This window comes from Struthio camelus, chromosome Z (assembly GCF_040807025.1).
Source record: "Struthio camelus isolate bStrCam1 chromosome Z, bStrCam1.hap1, whole genome shotgun sequence".
Lineage (NCBI taxonomy): Eukaryota > Metazoa > Chordata > Aves > Struthioniformes > Struthionidae > Struthio > Struthio camelus.
This window is the reverse complement of record NC_090982.1, coordinates 59,719,031-59,735,726: the sequence shown is the minus strand read 5'-3', so window position 1 is coordinate 59,735,726 and position 16,696 is coordinate 59,719,031. Positions and strand designations below refer to the sequence as shown.

The 16,696-nt window shown below is 37.2% G+C and overlaps 1 protein-coding gene across 11 annotated transcripts in view; it reads left to right on the top strand.

Moving 5' to 3' along the window:
• LOC104152910 (DNA mismatch repair protein Msh3) overlaps positions 1 to 16,696 on the top strand; it is a 128,940-nt gene that overhangs the window by 90,106 nt on the left and 22,138 nt on the right. For all 11 annotated transcript variants that reach the window (XM_068929094.1, XM_068929097.1, XM_068929098.1 and 8 more), the window contains 5 exons: positions 823 to 887; positions 2,188 to 2,304; positions 4,836 to 4,943; positions 8,236 to 8,350; positions 11,791 to 11,948. In XM_068929094.1, the coding sequence (XP_068785195.1) occupies positions 823 to 887; positions 2,188 to 2,304; positions 4,836 to 4,943; positions 8,236 to 8,350; positions 11,791 to 11,948 (563 nt within the window). The remainder of the gene's footprint in view (positions 1 to 822; positions 888 to 2,187; positions 2,305 to 4,835; positions 4,944 to 8,235; positions 8,351 to 11,790; positions 11,949 to 16,696) is intronic.

Below are 16,696 nucleotides of genomic sequence, written 5' to 3'. Positions count from 1 at the left end.
GTTTTGCTGTAAAGGTGATTCGGTTCTGGGTTAATCTAATTTCTGCTAAGAATTCATTTTGCAGCTGAATTCTTTTATCTGAGAATGCCTCAATTCTTTCAAGTTGTAACACCTTAGGCTAAAGTTATAAAGGTAACTGATAAGAGTCATGTAAGGCACTGCAATAAGCACATTATATAATTTTCACTGTTCTAAGACTCTTACCATTACTAGTGTTTTCCCCTGTTCCTTCCCTTCCTGACACCCAGTGGATCTAAATTAGAAGTAATGTACTTGAGATACAGTGCTAGCATTTGAGGTTTTGAGGTCTTGCTTGTGGAATGTCATGGGTAACTATGGCCGAGTATGAATCACTGTTCCCTAGCTGGCAAGGCACGTCTCACTGATAAGGAGTAGCCTCGGTACACGTGGCGTATAGTGTAGAGTCTGTGTAAATGAGTTGTGTGCTGATTCTATTCAAAGCCAGGTCAGGATCAGGTAAGCAAGACTTGGTAGCTTTGGTCTGTTTTTGGCTTGGTAGGAGGGAGGTGAGGAGAACATGTTAGTGGTCAGAGGAACAGAAGGTCAGAGAAGAGGCAGCAGCAGCACAGCAGGACAGAACAGCTCAGGAAAGCAGCTGCTCTTTCAATAGAAATGTAGGGTATGTCATAACTCACTTTTGGCAGAAAAAACCTTTTCAGCTTGCGGCCTGCGCAGTCTCTTCAGGTTGGTTGAATGTGGTTTTCCTCTGATACATGCAGACTTCTTCGTAGCTGAAGAATATGTTTCTGTAGTCTCCCTAATTAACTGTGATGTATAATGCTCTGTTTCTGTTTATTGTAGTTTCTGATAGAAGTCAAGAATTCCCTTATATCTTCTGTGCCATCTAACTGGGTTATGGTTAGCAGGTAAAATGTCTTCGTATTCTAATACATAAGCAAAAATAAAATATGTCTTTTAGTATTAAAGCTAATTCCTTATATATTCTGCTTTCTCCCTGTATTTTTTATTTTTAAACTGAAAATCAATGGAACAAAATTGTCATCTTAATTTATTGTCATCATAAGTTTTATCTAAAAGCAAATAGAACAACTGGGGTTCTTGAAACATTTTTTTTAACACAATATATACTTAATGTAATTTTCCCTGGTTGGTCTTTCAAAGGATATGTGTTGGTGTCAAAACTGATCTTGATTCAGTTGCACCTATAATTTGTAGGTACAAGCCATCCAGGTTGTTCTTAATGTGTTCAGAAATGTAAGGGTAGCTGTGCAAAGATGCGTTTGTGCATCCCAATAAACTCAGTGTCTGTAAGATGTCATTTTACTCTCATATGCCCAGGCTTTGCTTGCTTTTGTGATTAGTGTTATGTAAGCGCGATTTTTAGATAGCTTTGGATACTTTTATCAGTAAATGAAACAGATGGACTGAATTATGTAATTGACTTTTTTCTTCTCTATCTCTTATTATTTAAACAATACCTTAATGTTATAATGCATGACCACAGACAGCTATCACCGTTACTTAGGTCTTAGAGAACCAAGGAGACGTCTTAATATTATCTTACCCAGAAATAGGTGAACTCTGAAATGTTATTCTCTTGACTTATGCTGTTCTGTTGACTTATACAAAGGTTTAATACTAAAACCACATAAATTATCCAGAACTAAGACTGTGAAGAGCAAATTACAGCTATTCTGGGTTTTGTAGAAGAGTGTCTGGGAATGCCAAAAGTAGCCCTTAGTAAAAATAGCAAGTGCCCCAAACGGAAACTAGTACCCATGCAAGATACTCTGTATTTACTAAGTTTATGTCAGGCTAGGTAAGTTTTCCTCTTTAAAGTCACCTTTGGGAAATTTTTTCTTGGAGTTTATTGTATATGCCACCGAGTCAGGAAAAAAAGGTCATCCGTTTGTGCAGTGTATTGCTGAAAGTTTTGTGAGCTATGTACTTAGTGATATATGCTACATTGCGAAAAGCTTTTTAAAAGCTTTCTGAATTGGCCGTGCTTTAGTGACCAAGCACTCTATTCACAATATGGAATATTGGAATCAATAGAGTGTGGTACCACAATAAAAGAACATTCCTTTTTTACATCCATTTCAAGGCTTACAGAGAATAAGAAAACTAGTCTAATTTTTCATGTAGATGGCATAACTGATTGCTTAGTAACCTTGATTTCCTACTTGGCTTTTCTCTCTCTTCCAGCACAAAAGCTGTCAGCCGTTTCCACTCTCCTTTTATTATAGAAAATTACAGACATCTGAATCAGCTTCGGGAGCAGCTAGTCCTTGACTGCAGTGCTGAATGGTTAAATTTTCTAGAGTGAGTTTACAAAGTAGATTCAGGTTTCCTCGTTTTATTATTTATTTTATTGCTACTTGAACAGAAAAAGAAATATATTTGTTTAAGAAAGATTATTAAAGTTGATAATTAGGTTTGTTGTGGACAACTCAATTGAAAGATTTGGTAAATTAGAATATTATCTTTGAAGTTAAGGTATTTGAAGGTAAGACCCTTTCAGACTTAGGCCAGCAGGGATATCTCCAAAAGATTTTGGAATTCTAATGAAAATACAGTATTAAAAAAAATGAAGTGCCTCTCTTAAATTTGAAAACTAGCACTAAGAACCTGAAAATGTGACTGACTATAAATGCATGATATTGTATCTTGCTGCTGTAGTATTCAAATACAAGGTAAATGAGAAGAAAAGAGAATTCATTATACATACAAGCTAATGAAATTCACTTTTTATATTAGTTGATATACAGTATGGCTTCCCTGCTAAGTGTACCATTGTTTAAAAAAAAGATTAAATAAAAAGAAAATATTCAGGCAGTCTCTTGGGTAAATATGATTATTGATAGCCCTATATTTTATATGCTAACCCTGTTAGTGCCTGTAAATCTGTTTGCTAGAAGGTAACCAAAGTAGTATTCTCTCTCACAACTGGCATGGGAGAACTTTTGTAGCAGGTCAGAGTTTCAGAAGAAATTATTTGACCTTTTAGCCAAAGAATCTTCAAAATGGCTCTGCTGTAACCCTCTGTGATCTACCATCACATTAAATTTCTGCAGATAAATGTTTTTGTCCTGACCTTCTAATTACTGTATATCTCATATGTTAATGATCTTATCTGCAGTTTTCTTCCTCAAAAAATACTACCTTTTTTTGTTAAATTGGTTCTGCTCTGTTTACTGGATGGAATGCTGGGCAGACAAAATGAGTGTCATGTACCTCAGAAAGGAGTGGTCAAGCTTTCTGGTGCAGCAGTCCAAAATCTTCATATGACAGAAATCTAGAAGCTGCAGCCTAGGCCCTCTGACATCCAAGGTGGGGGTTGGCTGCTCTCACATTGGTTCATGGATGGCAGAGGATAATGGTTTTCCTGCAGGGTTCCACCTCTGTTGCAGGATGAGATCAGGCTGAACATACGTATGGCTTTAAGGGGGTGAGTCTCTGGGTGCTCTTACATCTATGTTGATCTAGAGACTCACTGCTGCCAAAATCAGCAGTTCTGCTCCGCTCACAACCTCTCCCACATGGTGGCATTGATATCTCTGCAGTCAGAGAGTGAGCAGAGTGGGAATTAAGCTGGTCCTACAAAAACACAAGTACATTTTATTTGACTTCGCTCCGTGAACAGGCTCCACTGCTGGAGCATCAGTTGCTGAGGACAGAGAGGTTGGAAATGTGGGACAGTAATGTGAATAGGACAGAAGGGGACAGTAATGTGAATAGGACCTCTCTGACTGCAAGCAACTTAGCTGTCATGTGCAAGCGTGCCCATCCTTTGGGGCTCATGCACTGTTATCAGTTCTGTAAAGGCCCCAGCAGAGCTGTAGGTTCCTGTTCCGTTCATTGGTGCCCAGCTCATAGTGCATGCGGTGACATGGATATGACTGAGGCTGAGATTTTACCCTGTAGTAGGAACCTTAAAGATTCTGTTAATTTGGTAGGAACTAGAAAAACATTCTAGTTCACTCTCCTGTGGCAGTGTTGGCTTTGCAATACTATAAAAATAGTTTTATTGAATAACTCTTGTCACTAAATTAGTCATGTAAGTTTGAATAGATCTATGTTAACATTTCTTCACCTCGATCTGCTACTTCTCATATTTACTTTGCGGTTTTCAGTGCTGGGAATGAAAATGTGGGAGAGCTTACTTCTTCACCACCCTACTTTTTTTTTTTTTTTTTGAGTTTTGCTACTTTGATATGGCTTCTGTTTCTCTTATGTTTCCCAATTTAGAGTTTGTAGTTTTATATTTCCCTGTTGTAACTTTGTGACTAGGAGAGAGGAGAAGAAATTCATGCAGGCTAGGAGACTGAAGTCAGCTGAAAGCTATGTTCTCTTGGTAACGTCATTATTGTGCTGTGGGAAACAATACCATAAATTGAAAGTGAATTCTTGAGTTTTCTATTGTACATAACCATATTTAACTGAAATTCTAGACAGTTCCTGTGTTCAGGCACTTTTACTATAATTTATAGTAGAAGTAAATTGGCAGTTGGGATGGATTCAGTTGCCACTGTGATAGACAGTGGCATGTTATAGAGCTGATTAGGCAGCAAGGATCAGCTGCAGACCCTTTATATACAAGCTAGATAATTTCATTTTGCCTGCTTTTTCAAGCTTAAAATCCCTGTTACAACAGGAACATGAAGTCTGTCTCGGTTAAGATTGTGTCCTCATATTAAAATTTAATACACTGCTGGGAGATTTGAATTCAGAGAAATTTAAAGACTGTAAGAACCCTGTGAGAAATGTGTATAGGGTATCTATTGACAATACATATGTATTCATACGAAATTAATTTTTTTCTTCTCCTGTTATTTTTCTCTGTTTTGCTATAGTCATTTTAGTGAACATTATCACCCTGTGTCTAAAGCGATTGGTCACCTAGCAACTATTGACTGTCTGTTCTCATTGGCCCAGGTGGCTAAACAAGGAGACTACTGCAGGTAATCAATTTTTAATTTTTATTTAGGATTTTATAGGGAAATAGAGTATTTAAAATAAATTTAATTTGAATGTGTGTAGTACAATAAAATGTATTATTAAGATTGTTTACAGCAGTTTCAACTTAAACTGTTTTGCAAAGCAACACTTGCAGGCTTAATCCGAATCTGTAAACAATACAGTTTAAATTGGACAGCTTGTTCTGGTCTGTCTGTTGTTTGACTTGAGTCTAATAGATGATGCCTCACATGTATGTAAATATTTGTTAGAATTTAGATGAAAATAATGTCCGTGCTCTTATTTTTTTCTTAAGAAGGTTTGAATTTATGATGTCTTTCTAACATGTCATACACCTTAGAAACTTAGATATATTTCAGAGACATACTTCTAGTGAAGACAGGTGAATATTAATGTGACCTTCCAGAGCAGTGATGATATCTCACCTAGGATGATGCGTTCAGGTCAGATCAGCCTCCCTCTGCCTGGAGGTCAGCCTGGGGCTGCTTCCTGAGTTTGTCCATCCTGCAGCTCGGTGACCCACTGAGCTGCCACTTCAGCTTGCTGAGTGCAGTCCCAGAGGCCAGCAGTTCCTGTTGCCAGAGGCTTACAGTAGAAGGGGTCAGCTTCCAGTCTGCAGCCACCCGCCTCTGTCCATTCCATGTGCCTTTTTTGGAAGTGCTGTATTTAACTTCTAAAAAGTTTTCATTGTGGGGCTGTGCCACAACTGACTGGACAATTACTTAGGAATAACCATCTAAACTAGTAAAATTTGAGACCCTTGGAAATCCAGCAAATCATGTATTAGGTGTATATGGTAGAAGAGAAATCAACTGACATACACTTTGCTTTATACTGCGTTACAGATAATATTGATCACTTCTGGACCTTCAGACCTTGTGTGCCTCTGTCAAGATCTCTTTGAAAGTAATTGCTAGCTTATTTCTGTATACTCAGATAAGAAAACAAACTGAAATCTGATTAATTCATTATGGGGAGTTTAAATAATTCACTGAATATTAGAGTGGCTTAGAGCTTTTAAATTGGCAGGGAGGAGACTTCTCAGTTAAACTTCAGAAGGAATTACTACAGTTCTTTGGTGTGTTAAGCCTCAGGGAATATGTCAATAATTAAGTTTGGAGGGCTACTGAAAGAAAGATTGGACTTCCATGTTAGTTAATTTAAGTATTTCTGAGCTTGAACCTTTTTGGATTAGATGAGGATTGTTTCATACCACCCTACTCAGAGGCGTTTAACTGAATTGTGAAGTTAGGAACCCACGTGCCCCACACAGTTGCTGGGGAGAGGTGAGCACCTCTGACAGCCTCCGCAGGCCGTCTTGGGACCTCTGCTTTCAGATGCTCATTCTTTACATGGATAGTGTACAAAGCCAAGGTTCTTAAGCCGCAAAGGTAGTTCCATGAAGGTGATGATATGGGTAGCCTCATACATCATCTGAGATTTGTGCAGCTGTTTTGCAGACTTGTGGATTCCTTAGCTTTAAGGAACACAGCTGAAAAGGTATTTTATGACTAAATGACATGTTAGGACGTTCCACAGCAACTTACTAATTTTTTAAAAAAACTTCATGACACATGCTGTGTGAACACAGAGCAGGAAGGATCTTTTGAATGGCTGTGTCTGAGCCCCTGCTTCGGCTGGCTCTATTGTCTGAAAGCAGAATAGGCAGTCCGCCAGGCTCCTGGCATCCTGAAACCACATCCTCTCTCACAATTATAGGGAAGGAGACTTGAGCAATTTAAAAAAAAAAAAAAAAAAAAAAAGATGCTCAAAGATGAGGGCAGAAGTTTAAACTAGCAAATGGGTCATTTAGCTGGCATCTTCCTCTCTCATTTATGAAGTGGAGAGGGGTAAGTGCAGCTAGGTATGTGCTCCTCCCTTTTTGGTCCATCACGTTACAACTCCAAACAAGTTACCCACCCACTGAGAAAGGGAGTGAAATTTCCTTGCTTTGTCCCCAGCTCTAAGGCGCTCTCCTAATTGATTTCACCTCAGCCATACAACTGTTGGAAATCTCCTTATGCTAAAAAACATGGCATTTTTAACTTGTACCTCTTTCCTCGGTTATGTGTGTTCCTAATATGCCGTTTTTTTTTTCCCATTTTCCTTTCTAAGTATACAATCATTCTTCTATCCAAGGAAAACCACATTCCCTACATCTTGTCTTCCCTCTAAAGCCTACACAAAGTGTTACTTAATTTCCAGCCCAAAAATTCTGTGGCTGTATTCCAGTATTCTTTCTTTTCCTAAGCTACTGCTCTTATTGTGGAGTGCCTGTATTTCTAGCCTTGGAAAATGCTGTTGCTGAGACATGAAACCACGTTTGCCTCCCAGTGAATGTTACATTTCAGTTATATCGAAAAAGAAAAAAATACATTGCAAAGAACAAAAAAGCCACAATCATGACTTAATGGAACATGCTGTTTTCCATTTTGTGCTCTGTGAAGAGCTTTTAGGAGATAGGTAGCACTGAATCATACATATTCTATTTTGAATATCCTTGAATATAGATTTGCAGCTATAAAAGCTGGAAATGTTTGAAGCAGCATTTATTTTATTCTTACCTGGTTTGGGGATGAGGAAAAATAGGTAGAATAGATCTAGTTTGCATATCTTAAACAATACCGTCATTTCAGTGTGTCAGCTTAGATAGTAAGCTCTTTCTGCTGACAGTTATTGTAATGACTCTTAAACATGTTTGGGAGTTGTTGTCAGATATGAATGCTGCTAATGTTCATAAGAGGACTGTGCTTCTGTCATGCTGTAGTCTTTGATTTGTATAGGTTAATGTGTTACTGGTCGTGATATCTACAGTTGGACAGTTTTTCTTACTCCCCGTGCTCCAGCCAGGACTTGATGAAGTGGCAGGTTAGCCTAGTTCATCCAAAGAATCAATGTTGAAATTATTAAATGTACTTGCAAACGGTCGAACTTTGAAGAGCTGGTACAGTGGCAGAGAGAAGATAGTTTTTTTTGCAATTACTTGCCTATTTTCTAGTTCTTCCTAGTTCTTTAGAATATACATAAATGACTGAAAACATTCCCTAGGTAAAGAAAAAATTATGGAAATACTCTAAAAATTCTTTATCGAATCTTCTAATTCTTTTTATAACTGAATGAAACTGAGGAAATTTATTGGAGGAATTCATTTTTGTTTCATTTGTAACTTTTCACAAAAATTTGCATCTTAGACCGTACCCCATAAGCTTTAATTGCAGTAGTTCAAAATAATCAGATAGAATAAACATTGAAATTTACCTCTCTTCCTTTCTGCAGACCAATTGTGCAAGATAATCAGAGAGAAATTATTATAAAAAATGGCAGGCACCCTGTGATTGATGTACTACTGGGAGAACAGGATCAGTATGTTCCAAACACCACTAACCTTTCAGTAAGTACTGAGATATCATTTGAGCTTCAAAATCGTTCAAGGGAAGGACTCTAGGATTTGCTTCTGGGCCAGGAAATTAAAATAAATAATTTAATCGTACAACTGACTGCCTACTTGCATTTCAGAAGGATGTTGTTAGACATGACCACATCTATTTTGTCCTTTTTCTGATATCTAGTAGCCAGATACATTCTGCAGTCTTCTTCAGGCTTAACGTCATAAACAAATGAAAAGTAAAGTGATCTCAAAATTAGGAAAATAAGTTTAAAACAGTAGTTTTATGAAAGGTAAATGGGTACAATCTTTTTTTAACAAAGTCATTGTGGGGGACTGCACAATTGTCTGTAATTTTAATCTCAAGTTCGTGGAGTTTTTCCCTAGTTGGTTCTTCATAGATATATAATATACGAAATAGCAAGAAACTTCAGTTTCTGTGTCACCTGAGCAGTTTTCCAATTTACTTCTAAGGTATCTCAGATGTAGGTAATTCTCTACTATGTGTTTTCCATTTTTTTCTGGAATTATTAAAATCATACGGCACTTATTAATTTTACAGTGTAGCTCTGGCTCTCTGACTGTTCATTAGCTAGTATCATGTGCATATTCTGTAGACTGCACATTAGTTGTAAAAAGCCTTTTATATTATTGTATGATAAAGCTTCCTAATGTGTAACTTGTAGGCCGTAAGTCCCCAGACTATTGTTTTCTGCCATAGAGGATTAAGTAACATAAAGTTGAGAGGCAGGAAGACTATAACTTGCTTGGTACTGTTGTCGATAGATCAAAGAAAGTGAGGGGCCCCTTTTTAACAGTTTCTATTCAGTGTTACCTAAATTTTATGACCTAAATTACTTCAAATTGCTATTCATATGCAGTTACCGGGGGTAGAAAACGTTGCCTTATTTTATTTCGTATATCTGTTTCTGATGAGCATATTCTAATTTTTTTCCTTTTTTCTTGAAAAGCTCTCTTTTAAGTTACTGTCATCTTGAGATTTTTTTCATTAAATATTCATCTGGATACCTTTTTTTTTTTTTTTGAAAAATTAGATTTCTGTTCTTCATTAATGTGAAAATGTGCTTGCAGCTTACTTCTGAATGCTAGCTACCTTTTTGTACTACTGTATGAACTTAGAAGAGGTAGCAGACATCAGTATGGAATATTGCTGTGATAAACCCCATTCGAGTTTGTGTATATTTATCTTGAAATATTTTTAAATGCTGAATGATGGTATAGATAATTGTGCAATACTTCAGTAAAAAGTAAACATTTTAAAAATTACTCATCAAGTCAGAACAAGCAACAGATGGCATTTACACAAAATCTAGCATTTAATTCAGTAATCATCATGCACTTTCCCCTGTTAGCCACATTCTAATGTTAGATTTCCCCATCTTGAATATTACTGAATCAAGTAATCATCTTGGTAAAATTGACTTCACTCCTACTGTTGGTTTGAGTTCTGTCTTTTCTGTGAGAGGTAGGTGGGAATCCAGTTTGTTAGAATGCCTCTAGTTTTAAACTGAAGTGTTTGGATCAGCAGGGAAGTGCATCTCCTATCATGTTTTCAGCTGAAATGTTGTAAAATATCTAACTTCAGGAAGAGCTTTCTTACAGCGCCCTGACATAAACATCTTGTTCTTTCCTTCCACGCCAAAAAATATCCATGGATTCTTTTACTACTTGTAATTTTAACCAAAAATTCCAGTAAGATGTTAGCTTACGGTTTCATGTAATTGTAAGGGCAGATGGGTTTTCTGATGTGATGCTGCAGCTTATGTTCTTTCTGAAAGCTGGTTTAGCAAACCCACCACCAGTCACAGAACGTGCTTGGAGGGACCCTGGAGGAATACCAAACACATGCAAGAAACTTGTGGGTTGAGCCTCACAAATCCTTGGGCTGCCTGCATGCAAGCAAAGTCTGTTCTGTGGATTTTAGCAGATGAACTCGTTCTAGTTTTAAGTATCTATAATTCTGTTATGTTGAGCCAAATGTTGGCCCTGACAAAATCTTAGTAGCAGTTTTGAAACCGTATCCTGAAGACTGGAATGTTACGAATTCTCTTCTCCCTGCAGCAATATGCATTTCATAACATCCATCCTTTCTTCCTGATAATGGCATTGCTTGCGTTTTGACTACATGGTGAGTTTCTTAGGGATAGGGTTCCCTTAACAAAAGCTAAGCAGCTGTTTGCATAATATAAATACCTATTACATGTATATTCTGTATGGTCTGAATTGTGATCTAAAATTGACAACCATAGGTTAATATTTTTTGCCTCCCTGTTAACAGAACGGAAGTGCAATAGAAAAGCAAATCTGTAAAGATCATGAGGTTTATTCTGTAGAGATTCTTATATTGTTCTTGTTGTGGTAGTGCCTGATCCCTTCCAAGTTTCCTAAGTAATGTGGCTAATGTTTGTTATGCACACCTTGTCCTTTTTTCTGTGCTCCTCCTGTGGGGCAGTGGAATGTGTTGCCTTTTGATTAGTTTATAATTTATAATTTATTGGATTTTGTTGTATGTGTACACGGTAGAAAGGAAAAGTCTTAATTGTCTGAAGTTTGATTATCCTTCTGTAACTTCATTTCCTAACCTTGATTCAGGCCCTGAGAACTTTATTTCCTCATAGGTGAGTTTTAATGTTTTATTAGCAGTTGTCTTGCACCAGAGGAAGAAGGTTTTATTCTGGAGCCCTAGACACTTTTCAGTACTCTGGGGATTCTTAGGGCTGAGATGAGCTTTTACATTTGATTTCATTTTTCATAGGATTTCAGTTATTAGATGCAGTGATCAATCAGAGATCAGATACAGCGTGTTCACAATATCCATGCTGCAGTCAAGTATTGAACTGCAATGTCTTGATTTCTGGTAGCACCTGGTTTGTTTGGATTGGGTTGTGTTATACTAAGGCAAACAAAACAAAAAAAAAAAAAAAAGGAATGGATGTAAAATCTAGGTCAGGTCTTTGTCTACCAGATCTACCAAATTCCCTATTTATCAATGAGAACTCTAACCAGAGAGGAATCCAGATCAAAACTGAATTATGAACAGCATGGGCTATTCTGAATTTATCCCTTCTGCCAAAGGAAACTGCACAGAAAGTTCTTGAAGTGCTGTATTGGCTCCTTGATGGAGAAAGGGAAGCTTTCTCCTTTTCCTGCCCATTTTGCTCAAGAATAATTAATGTCGACTGTGATGATTCTCTTTCACCAACCTGGAAAGGTCTTAGGAAGATTTATGGGTCTGAGACTTCCAAATATCTTGAGAAATGAATGCAATGGCCTCCAAGAATGAAGCAAGCTGTTCACTTGGAAGCAGAATATGTAATCCTGAGAACATGTCCTTTGTCCTTCTAAGTCGTATATACACACCAAAATTTCTTATGCAAGTGCTGCAGGTCAGGGCAGTATATTTAACCACTGTTTTATATTTCCAGGGAGATGGTGAAAGGGTCATGATAATAACTGGACCCAACATGGGAGGTAAGAGCTCCTATATAAAGCAAGTTGCGTTGATCACAGTCATGGCACAGATTGGTTCCTACGTTCCTGCGGAGGAGTCGAGAATTGGTGTTGTGGATGGTATTTTTACAAGGTAATCTTTTAAAACTTGCTGTATGTTTAGGAACACGTTATGACGGGGTTTAACAGGGGTGTGTGTGTGTGTGTATACGTATGTATATACACGCACACACATATATGTATACACACACATATATGTGTGTGCGTGTATGTATATGTATGTAGCAAAATATAATTTCATTTTTCATTTAGAACTTTAGAGTTTATACTTACAATTTTCCTTTTCATTTTTAAATGCACAAATTGGTTATTTGGTTTTGATTCCTCATTTTCTGGTAAGCTGTATGACCTGTTTTGGTCAGGTACTAAAGTACCTGTTTTGGATTAATGAAGTCAGACATCTGAATCTTTAAAGGATGTTTATGTCTGTCTTGATAAAGATCCAGATGTCTAACTTCATCTGCCCAAATGGTCATGTCAGCTAAATATTCTACTGAGCTATAGCCCAATGGTGCTTCCCCTAAAATGAATACCATCCCTTCTGAAAATCATGCCACTTTCTGCTGTGCAGCACAGTTGTACATTGCCACAATATTTGCGATTGAGAATTTTGGTCTGCATATATTGTTTTCATATTCTCTTCCTGGTGCTATCATTCTTGAGCGTCCTTTACTTGATGACTTCTAAAGACTATATGATTGCAAATCAGTTCACTCAATGTCTCAGGTTTCTTTTTAAAATAGTGCTGAATAAATTGTAAAAATTATTAACAAAGTCAAAAATGGTGTGTTTTATAGTGTTACTGAGGTTTATCCATCTGTTTTTTTCCTTTCTTCTTTTTCTATTTTTTAATAATCAAAAGTTCTGTGTTACTGATGCGATCTGAACTGTATAATTGATGATTTTAAGTTTCACAAAGATGGTGTATCTGTGGTAGAATTATCTTTTCTGCAATTCTAGTTTTGTAGTGGCAGAGTGTATTTTAGAGTTAACTTTTATCACAGAATCTGAAATATTGCTCATCTGGGATTGCTTCATCATATAAAGACGTTGTGTTCTCATGCCTCATTGTGTCACGACAAAAATGAACAAAATTGCGCTTTGATGCACTTCAGTGCTAAGTGATTGAACAAATTGGAAAACAATTTATATTATCTTTCCAAAATTAATTGGAACTGAAAATTCAAAATATTTTTTTTCTCTACCCTATATGGAAAGTAATTGACTGATTTATTGATTGAGCATTTGTTGAGGGGAAGTGGAGAGGCATAAGATGTAATTTATTCACAGAAAACAACATTCTAAGGTTACTAACAGTTTGGAGATTATTTTTGTCTTCCTCTGTGTTTCCTAGGTGAACATAGACCACCTTTCTTGTGGTGGTCTGACATTGACTTAATTTCTAACCATAAGGGTATAAGCCTATTTCTCCTATGCGGACACCCCTTTCCTCTACTTGTGTTTGACTGTCATTGCAACAGGATGTTTCTGCAGGAAAATTGAGAAATGTGACTGAAGTCACTGGGAGTGCTGGTTCGTTGCGTGCCCGCTAGCAAGTCAACAAACTGTTCTTTGTCCTCTGTAATCTGAAATTCTTGAATTCAACATATCTGTGTTTCATCTGTTTGTCTCTCAATCCACGTAGCTTTTTTCTACGTTGTGTATATTGTGTATATTTTAGCACCTGTTCTGTTAAGTTTTACCTTCAGCTATGGTACCTTGTGCTTTTAGAGCTTAAGCCGAGCAGGATCAGGGCATGACGCTTCCTGGTGGGGAGGCTTTAGACATGTTAATTTAGTGCCCAATCAGATTCTAACCCAGGGGATTTTTTTTTTTTTTTCCTGTCTAAATTAGCTTTGGAAACTCAGCTGCATATGACATTCTTCAGTTAATCAGAAATGTGTCAAAAATGGAAATATGGATGCCAGATGTCTGTACTAAAGAATTATTTAAATTGTTGTCTTTGTGCTGATAATTAAGAGTAAACTAATTGGCTCGAAATTAATCAAGAAGAAACTTTACGATGCATTACTGAAATATTCTTAGTGAGAAATAATCATGTGTTAACAGAAGAGTAACAAGAAGCAAAAAAGATGACTTTACATATTGCATTCCTTCAGAAATCCAGGATGGTCACTTAGGTTTGTGAGGCATATTCGGTGGAACCTCTTGTCTGTGCATGTGTTTAAACCTCCATCTTCCCTATAGTATAATTTCAGGGAATCGTTTATGTTGTTGGGGCAGGCCCTAGCCGTTTGCTAGGGGTTTGTAAGATATTGTGAGTGTCACTATCTCTAGTTTGAAAAGAAATTACTTTCTGTTTTCTGCAACTCAAGCGCTCAAGGTGTACAGAGACTGTAAAGGAAGCAGCCATGTGTATTTTGGGGGTTTTGCTGGGTTCTGGAAGAGGTCTCAAAGTATGCAAGTTCGTCAGGCCAGATTAATCTGGTATTGTGTTGAGGGTATTTCTGAGCTTTGAGAAGTTATCCATGTAATAGAATAGATTTTAATGCCTGGTTGGAGAAGAGAAACAATAACTCTGGCTGCTACCTGATTTGTCCTTTATTATTTCTTTAAGGCTTTATCTGGCTGAACATACGTTCTTAAGCCTCAGCTTTTGCCAGGAACTCTCTTCTGGGTGGGAATAAGCTTGAAGAGATCAAGGACTGCAGTTCATACTCTTCCCCCAGCTCAGCTTCCCCCTAGCTTTTTTTTTTCTCATCTGCTGTTTTCTTACATGATGCAGCTATGCAGACCTCCTTTCTGCATGCTATCCCAAGCCACAGCTGTTTTGCTGGCATATGGCATTTTGTTGTTAACTTTGGTATATTTTTAATCTTTTAAAAACATTGCATGGAAAGAAGTCAGTTTCCAAGTTATTTTCATCACTACCATGGTGTGTTGCTTTTTTTAAGATACTGCCGTTAGAACCCCTGCTTTGAGAGGTGCTTTGTGGCATGACTGCATGAAAAGTTTTGTGCATGAGGAGGGCCAGCAGGGTGTTTTGTTTTTGTTTTCTAGACTGCATCACTGCATTTTCAAAGTGTAAATGTATATAGGTTTAAGAGATTAACATTTGTCTAGGATTTCTATTTTGTGGTCTAAGTGGTGTTTCCATGGAAATTGAAAGGCAGCTACTATGGTTATTCTGTTGGATATATTTAGTGTTTATATATTCTGGCTTCTCTAAATTGATTTTAAATACTGCATAGTATTACAGCAATTTTGCAGCTTTAAATGCTTATGTTAAAGGAAATATCTTGCTTACAGGTACAGTGAAAATAGGAATGGTTCATCTTCATTATTAGGTGTGTGGACACAATACAGTGATAAGGCTAGTCCAAGCATTTCAGAATAGCATTGATAATCTCATCCTAAAGAGGAGAGAGAAAGAGAAATTCTTTCACTGGGTAAAGTCTCTTAGCCCAGCTGACGTGCTATTACAAGTGTGTAAAATGGAAAAATTGGGGTTTTTTGGGACTCATTTTTTCATGAGTCAATGGATGTGTAAACAATTTTTGTACAAGTTACTACTGTTGGGACCTTAGGTATCCCTTAAATTGATGGGCATAGCTTATTTAATGAGGAACAAGTACACAATGTTCTAAGGATGTTTTGCTAATTGGTAATTTAATTTTAACTAAATCAATTTCATTATAGTTAGGAATTTTAGAAAAGTTTTGAAAGATCAGTGCCCAGAAAAGTTTTGGAAAGATCAGTGCCCAAACTATACTGACGTGCAATGAAATTTGAGCATTTAATTCTCTGATACATTTAAAAATTCCCGTCCAAGGTTCTGCCTGCAGTAAATGGGTTCAATTTTCACTTTAAACCAATCTTCACTTTGTGATGGTTCTTCTTCCAATTCAGTTATTTGAGCATTTAAATTAAAGCAAGTGTGCACATGCACGTTTAGAGGTACTAATGAAAGAAATTCTGCTGACCTAATAGTGCATTCAGAAGAAGCAATGCAGAGTAAGCAACATAGGTTAGTGTAAGGTTCATAGCACTGCCCCATTGTCTCTGGTTTAGCTGCTGAGGGAAGCTGACCTTTAAAGAGGTCCCACTTCAGATCTGTTCTTGATACAGTTCCTTTCAGCTACAACACAAAGCAAAACCCTCAGTCCGTTAGCTGTAAGTCACCAGTGGCTCGTCATAAGAATCAGTATTCAAAATTGTGGGAGAGAAAGGCTGTTGTAACAATTTAAGTGTAGAATATGTTCAAATAAACAGGCTAATTAATAGCTGAAATTACTGAACACCCTGGACTCCAAATCTTAAGAGTCTATTTCTTGAAATCACAACCTACCAGTGGGAAGAATACTCTAAAGGGAGCAGGCAACTCTAGGATCTGATAAAGGAGAAAAGGAGAATTTCCTTTCTAGAGCACTAAACTACCTAGCTTTTTCTTCTAGTGTTGAAATAAAACCTAATTCAGAGATCAGACATAGGTATGGACAGTCACATATAGTGACATATGTGTTCCAGTGAGGGTTTGTGCTATCAGCCAAACTGGACATAAAGTGCAGCAAACTGGCATTAAAGGTGCAGCTTCAGTTGACTGAACTAATTGTGTTGCGCTGTGCTCCAGTTGCATTTCAAAACTGCCTCTTGCAGGTTAGGTAGCCCCATGCTCAAAGGTTAAATGAATAAAAAGAAAGCCTCAGTGAGGTAAATGTAGATCCCTTCTCACACGCTCTTCTCTTTCAGAAGAGTTATCTTTCTGTTCACTGAATCTCAGCTTGTCTGTAATCGTCATGATGCAAAGAAATGGAATAATCGTGATGCAAAGAAATTGTCGAAGAAGATATACTGAGAAAA